At 29.4% G+C, this 8,050-nt stretch overlaps 1 protein-coding gene across 3 annotated transcripts; it reads left to right on the forward strand.

The window, feature by feature from the left end:
* The first annotated feature begins 1,184 nt into the window (after positions 1-1,184).
* On the forward strand, positions 1,185-4,796 carry LOC109858443 (spermidine synthase). 3 transcript variants are annotated; one of them, XM_020435699.1, is made up of 6 exons: positions 1,185-1,430; positions 3,222-3,374; positions 3,501-3,621; positions 3,861-4,107; positions 4,242-4,471; positions 4,634-4,796. In XM_020435699.1, the coding sequence occupies exons 2-6, from the start codon at positions 3,244-3,246 to the stop codon at positions 4,775-4,777; spliced, it is 873 nt and encodes a 290-aa protein (XP_020291288.1). In that variant the 5' UTR covers positions 1,185-1,430; positions 3,222-3,243; the 3' UTR covers positions 4,778-4,796. The 3 variants fall into 3 exon arrangements, with proteins under 3 accessions (XP_020291288.1, XP_020291289.1, XP_020291290.1); XM_020435700.1 differs by lacking the exon at positions 1,185-1,430 and adding an exon at positions 1,917-1,943; XM_020435701.1 differs by lacking the exon at positions 1,185-1,430 and adding an exon at positions 1,964-2,093.
* The last annotated feature ends 3,254 nt before the right edge of the window (positions 4,797-8,050 follow it).

Here is an 8,050-nt window from a genome sequence, read left to right on the forward strand (position 1 = left end):
TAAAAACCTAACATTTGCAGATAATTTGTTATACTATTTATTGGATTTTTATTAAAAATCGTTTATTAATGAGAGAGAGAGAGAGAAAGAGTGAGAGAGAGGAAGAAAAAGAAAATTAATGATAATAAATATAAAAAAATAGAAGAAATCTATAATTTCGCGTTTTATCTTTGTAATACACATGCTCTTAATATATAGAATACACACATATGTATATTTTATATATTAGGAAGAAGTTCTCGGAGGTTTTTTAATAAAAATATTATTACAGTGCCAAATGTGCACTTCATCGATCTCTAGTTTTAAAGATACCAGATCAATCTAAAGATTATGGTAAGGCACATACAATATAAAAATGCGTGAAATAAAAAAGCAAGGTCACTAATAACAAAGTCAAAGGCCATACAGCGCCATCGATGTGCAATACCAAGAGAACACTTTTGCATATTCCTAACATGATAATTTATTTGTGAGTTTATCCATGATTGCAAATTTCTATCTTAACAACTGAAATATGAGAAAATTAATATTAAGCAAACGCGATATATATCTTATGTTGGTATAATATCAACAGTTTTAGGAACCAGCAACTGTAGATATATAAATTTCCGTTATTATCAACGCTTAATATCAAAAGAAAAAATATTTAAGGCTTTTTCACACTAACAACGTGTGAGTTGTAACAACATGTAATTTTTCTGCTATTTTTTTTATGTGCGTGTCCACGTCGTCAGTTGATCGATGTACGCATACGCATAAAGAAGAATTGCTGTAATTCCATTTAGATATCATATAATCTTGATTTGATTTTTTTGGTTTTTCTTTTCCACGTACTTTCATTACTTTTCTTTTATTATTTTTACTCATAAAAATTTTTAACTTTTTTTATAGCAGAAAGTAAATGATTATCGTTAGAAATAAATATCCTTGTGAAAAATGTCTTTTTTTTTCAAACTTTGTTCTAAATTGAATTTAGCTTTTGTGAAAAGACAAGCTAGTACCTGAACGGTTCTCTATTGTTCCTAGTCCTATAATAATAGATCTTTCTTTACCCAAAAACTATAGGTCATTCTTCTTTTTTTTTTTCTTTTTAAATTTGACCGTACATTTGAAACAACTCAGATTTTATGTACCGTGACTTGAAGAAATTTTCGGACGTAGCGCTGCAAATCGTTTTCTTTCTTTTAGAAAGCTGCTGCTCGAGCACTGTATCTTCTGTTTCTCGTGAGTCGTACTACGGAGAGCACGCACGACGTGCGTCAATTGATCAAAGTATAAAGGTCGAGTGTATTATCATCTTATTGCTCATTAAAAAGGTTTATTCATATTAAATAAACGTGAGTGTATTAGTGAAGAAGATATTATTTGCAAGAGTTTTCAAGAAAAGAGTGTGTTAAGACATATTGAATTTTCTGCTGATATAGTGACTAGTAAGTGATATTTACACCACAAGTATAAAGACTGCTCGCTACCGTTATCTTGAATAACAACTTGAACAATTAATATTTACAAAAGTTTTTGTAATATATTACGTTAAAATAAAAGAGTATTTCTATACAAATCTATTTTCACACAATCGATAAAATGTATTAGAAATTCGCAAGAAACTTTTTTTTAATATTTTGCATCAGAAGATGTTTATTGTTGTCAATTTTGTGTGTTTTTTTCTCATTTCTAATCTTATTATTTAAAACGATTGCCGCTAAAGCCTTAAATGTTATAAGTTTTAAGTTAAAATTAAAAATTTATTTGTGAAATATTTTAGAAATGTAAAACACACATCGCGTCTTTTTGTCTCATATGAAGTAATCTTTATTATCTTTTAATTAGAGAAAACATGATAATCAGCGATAAACCTATCTAAACCAAGTTAAATATAAAGAAATTATTGAGTAGCTTTTTCGGCTCAGTATAAATCAAACTTTCGTCGACGAACTGTGGCCGTGTGTATAATATCATTGTTTTAATTATACTTGCAAAATTTTGCCTGAGGAAACAACACGTGAAAACGCACGTGTTTACATTTAATCCAACACAGTACAACATTCGACAAAACGTTTCAATACAATTCTCTAGCTCGACTAATTAATAAAGTATTACGGCTTTAGTTTACAATACATCGAAATAATCATAGCAACATAATTTTGCAGCAGTAATTTTTTTTTATTAGAAAGTTTTTGTAACAGCATTATTATATAAACGTTCGTTCATTGTCTGCTCGTGAAATTATTAAATTTATCATAAAAAAGCACAAAATGCATGCCATACGCATGCCGTTTCCGGTAAAAGACTTGTGATGTTACGCAGAGTGAATAAAAAAGAAAAACCGATCCTCGCATTTTCTGCCACGAGCACATGTGCTTAGAGTTGATTTACAACTGAGTTTCCGACGGGACTAAGAGCGCTCCAATAGAATCATGGAAAAAATACCTGAATATTTTAAAATTTTGTTAAAAGACCACGCTTGCTCATTAATTTTCTTGCGAAACTTAATTGGTGCAATACAATTGTTTAAAACAAAAACGTTTTTCTGTGAATTGAGTGCATGCTCCGTTTCGCGTAGACATCATTTTGCTAATTGCACATAGTTGATATATTTTAAGTTAGCAAAAAGTATGTCTCAAAGATCAGTCAGGCAATTATTGACAACATTGGTGACTGGACACATTATTTTAATACGAAAGAAGTTTAGTTTTAATTAAATAGAATGAATGTATTTTTTTTTAGTCTTATACAATAAATATATTTTTCCATAGAAATATATTTATATAATAAATTTTGCTATAAATTAAACTGGTCACGTTCTTTTTTGACACACTATAGAATAAAAAAAAAAATTTAAAAAAATTATTTTTCTTTGATATTTTATCGACATGCTATCAGGTACATGTCAATGTCACTGACTTGCCTTGATACAACCAAATCAGTTTATAGATACATCATGTAGCAGTTCTGGAATAAAATTACTTATAATCGTTACCAATTACAAAACATATGTGTATCTTTTTGATAATTCATTGCGCAACAATTTTGAAACAATCAATTTCTCAAAACGTTAAAATTCATCATTTTATTATATTTTCTTTCTAAAAAAATTATAATCCCGTCAGTTTTAATCTGTGTTGCACATTTTATTGTATTACTTAAAATATATAATATATGTTGCTTTTAATTGTCTTTTACTTTATTAGTCAAATAAAGGATATCTTTTTTTTGTGCAGCATATATCTCAACAAGAACAGTATGGATACTATGAAAAAAGGTTGGTTTAGTGAGATCAACGATCTCTGGCCTGGCGTTGCACTTTCCCTCGAGATAAAAGAAGTACTACATTCCGAACGCTCTAAGTATCAAGACATCTTAGTAGTAAAAACGTAAGTATATATTTTTACTATATAGCTTAAAATCTTTAATTGTTTAATATATTAAGACAATGTTTTTCAAATATACTTTTGTAAATAAAAATTATTTATATCAACGAAACAATGTCGCATTTGCAGAAAATCACATGGCACGGCTTTAATACTAGATAACGTAATTCAATGCACAGAAAAAGACGAGTTTTCTTATCACGAAATGATAGCATACCTGCCGCTCTGCAGCCATCCAAAACCCGAAAATGTACGTATTGCAATTGATTTGACTTCGTGCTAATAAACAAGCAGTTTTACAAACTCAAGTTCAACTTTATAAATAAAACTTTGAAATTAATTAATTATATAGTAATTAAAAAGAAATATTGTTATATTAATTATTTATATAACGAGCGTTTTATATCTTATTTGTTAATTAATTATTATTAATATGTACTTATATAGTTAATTATTTAAATTTACTGCATAATTTTTATTATAAAACAGGTTTTAATAGTGGGAGGAGGCGACGGCGGAGCTGCCCGAGAAGTCGCGAAACATCCGGAAGTGAAACACATTACGCTAGTAGATATTGACGATAGAGTTATCGAAGTGTGCAGACAATATTTTCCCCATCTAAGCCTAGGTTTGAATAATCCTAAAGTAAATGTTTCTCCTGGCGACGGTTTCGAGTTTCTGCAGCATCACCAAGGAGAATACGATGTTATTATCACGGATAGTAGCGATCCCGTAGGCGAGTAATCAACATTCTATTTATAAATATTAATTGTAGCACTCTCATAAAACAAGAGAGTTTTTTGTACAAACATACAAGCCGTCTTTCTTTGTTCTGTAGTAATAATTAGTGCTAATTATTTTAATATTTAGGTCCCGCTGAGAATCTCTTCAAACAACAGTATTATCAATTATTAAAGAACGCGTTGAAACCTGGCGGAATTATTGCCAGTCAAGGTGGCACAGTATGGGAGAGCATAGATCAAGTTCGGAGTACTTTAAAACATTGTAAATCTGTGTTTCCAGTTGCAACCTATGCGATAACAGCTGTACCGACGTATCCGACGGGACAAATCGGTTTCATTCTAGGAAGCAAAGATAGCGTTAGTATAACACTTTATTTGCAACAAATTAATTTAGTCAAAAAACTCGTCAACGTAAAAAACACGTACAGAATAAATGTACATACACGACAAATCACGTACAGTTTAAAATTTGATTTTTTTTCTTAAACAAACTTAATAAAAATTGCTATTTTCTTTCAGCAAACGAATTTCAGAGAACCACTGAAAGTATTTAGCGAAGAAGATCTCGATCGCATGGAAATGCAATATTACAATGACAAAATACATAGAGCTGCTTTTGCATTACCTAGAATTATAGAAAAGACTTTAACTGCGCAAAATTAGACAAATATCTCTACCTATATATTTTGTTTTAATTATTATTTTTGATTAATAACACTGATAAAAATAACGCGTGCGAATATATAATCTCATATAATCCATAGACATATGGATGAATGTCTATTAGACGTCTAACGTCTAATGGACATTCATACCTTTACTCACTAATGTGACGTCTAATATTTAATGACGATTTATATATGAGAAATTGCTTATATTATAAGTGATTCTAGACAGAAGCCCAAGAGCGGCTATCAAATTGTTTTTTAATAACAAAAGTGGATGTAGAAAATTCACGGACCAATATCCACTTTCATGCATAAACGGTATAGAAATGTAGTAAGGTTTGCATTCATGCTACATTCACTTTACCGTCGACAAGTAATCTCGAATCCGTACGAATCTGCTCACGATTACAAACTGCAATAGAAAAGCAGTTTAAACACACTTTTTCTTTAATTTTGAAACTGCGTAAAATATTGAAATTATGTGCTCGACCTTTCACAATTAGCAAAATTAAAAATTTACGCGCAGTTCGCACTGATTTGCTCACTACTAGTTTTAAAATATACATATTTCGAGCGCTGACCCTCTGTTAACAAGTAGCACCACTTAGTAACAAAAATAAAATGTTCTTATTGTTATAGATGTAAGACCTATTTGTAAACATCAAATGTATAAGTTTTATTCAATATTAAAATACATGATTAATAGATAAATAAAAATTTTCTAATTTTTTAAGAAAATTAATTTATTAATTTTAAGGTCTGCAACGTTCAAATATCTGTGAAACATAGGTAACTTCTTTATCGTTCTTATCAACACGATTGCCCGAACCAGCTTTTCTAGTGCCATAAATGTCTTCATAGAAAATTCGTATTTGAAACAACAAATAAAGAAACATAACTAGATGACTAAACTACATATTTATTATAAATGAATATTTCTTAAACAGTAAAATAACGAAATGCATGCTGTCTTAGACTTGTTTAAATAGTATAATGTTTTAATCTAATTTTTTTTAACGTTTAATTTATTTTTGTTAATAATCTATTGTTATATTAACTTTGTTTCTCTTTATGTTATATTAAATCACGAATATCTCAGTACCTGTTTAAATTTACGTAATAGAAAAATGAGCCGAATATAAGGAGTTAGTAACTGTATTTTTTGCGGTACTTTCTATTTTAAGATTATAGTATATAATCTTAAATATACAATATAATCTTGCGTATAAAAATAAATAATCTTTTTAGTTTGCTCAAAAATATTCGAGAAAATGTAATTCTCTATATTATTATTTTCATTTTATTCTGTAACTTGTTTAATTAAAATGTTTGTCCAAGATCGGTAAATATTCTCTTGCTTCGCGAGCGAGTACAAATTCTAATAAACACGCGTATTTAAAAACACATTTAGAATATTGCAAACTGCAAACTTGCGCTTGGAAATTCAAGATCTGAGCTGATATTTGAGATTGGAGACGAGATCTGAGAAAGATTTGAGAAACGACTATAAATTCGGACCTCAGTCTTATCTCTGGATGTACATACAAGTCTATATACCAACGCACGTGCACGAAACACGGAATTCAACCATGTCCACCGTACATAGCACAGAATACCTAACCATGCCCATATTTGAACAAAACGTACGTATCGACAAGTTGCTCATGGACATCGCAATGTAGTTGCCAATGTGCACCACTCATGGACACGCGCTAACTTACCGGCCGAAAAAGCGATCGTAAAAACTCTTATTTGGGCCTGGCCGCTTTCATTCTTCTCTCTGCTAACAGAGAGAATCCTGAGAGCGGCCAGGTCCATAAGAGTAGCACATTGAAACTACGCAGCCGGTCCACGAGCGACATGTCGGTGCGCTATGTTCACAGCGTGCGGTTCTATTCTGTGCTATGTGCACGACTTTAAATGATCACTTTCTTTAAGTGTGTGAGTAAATTCGAAAGCGTGAATTTGATTTTTTTTGAAATTTAAAATGACCGATCTCGTGATGAGAAGATGAGAAAGGAAAACAGAAAAGGATAAGAAAAATCATTGCAACTTTTCGTACAACATAAATGTGATATACAAGAAAAGATGTGATAGTCAAGAAAAGAATCTTATTTTAGCGAGCAACATCAGAATTCGTGGAGTGTAGTCAAATATCATCTCCTTTTACATCATCATTTGCTGCTCTCTGCTTTATAAATTTTATTTTATTTCGTTAAAAACACTACATATATATATAGATACAAAATACACAAAAAACCATGTATATTATACAAAGGTGTTTTAACGGTACACAAATATAATGTCTGAAAAATTGCAATTCCAAGAAATATAACTTTTGCTTTTTTATTTAAAACTCTTTATCAGTGTGTTTTCTATTTCCAAGTTTCATTTTACAATTTTTTTATACATTACAATTCTATTACACATTTATTACATATAACCTACAATATAATACAATATTATATAATATAATATATATATAAATAGTTATATATAATCCTACCTACCTACCTACCTATCTTAGACATCTGACATATCTTAAACGTTACTAGCCTTATTAATTAGGATTAAGGCTGCATAACAGCCTTGATCCTAATTTGACATTTTGATTTCTTTCTACTTATTCGGTCTATCATATTTCCTACCTATCCGGCCTAATATAATTTTCTACAAGCGCTTGTAGATACGCATCCCTACCTACACAGATACCTATTTACTTACCTACTTTGGAAAGTTTTAAAATTTATCAAATATTTTACGCAAGGGACAGCTGTTTAAAACATTAAAAAGTATTATTTAAAATATATTTTAATTTCACGTCCGAGTTTTGTTTTAGATTTTATGATTGAAAAAAGAATATATCTATCCTTCAAAGCTCATCATGTATATTTAAAAGAGATAGATATATTACTATTCTATAGTAAATAGAAAAAATATATATTTCAATATATATATTTTAAATATATATTTTTGCAAAGATAAAATAGAAAAGAATAAAAATGTAGAGAATAGATATAAAAANCTTATGTTTTTTATATCTATTCTTCAAAAAAAGATTCTATATCGGTTCTTTAAGAGAAATTGATATAGAAATATAAAAGTGGATGTAGAAAAAAGATATAAAGAATATAAGTCTTTACAAAAAAATTCTATATCAGTACTTTAAGAGAAATTGATATAGAAATATGAAAGAACATAAGTCTCCAAAAAAATTCTATATCGGTTCTTTAAGAGAAATTGATATAGAAATATGAAAGTAGATGTA

This window comes from Pseudomyrmex gracilis, unplaced genomic scaffold (assembly GCF_002006095.1).
Source record: "Pseudomyrmex gracilis isolate BER0280 unplaced genomic scaffold, ASM200609v1 scaffold_204, whole genome shotgun sequence".
Lineage (NCBI taxonomy): Eukaryota > Metazoa > Arthropoda > Insecta > Hymenoptera > Formicidae > Pseudomyrmex > Pseudomyrmex gracilis.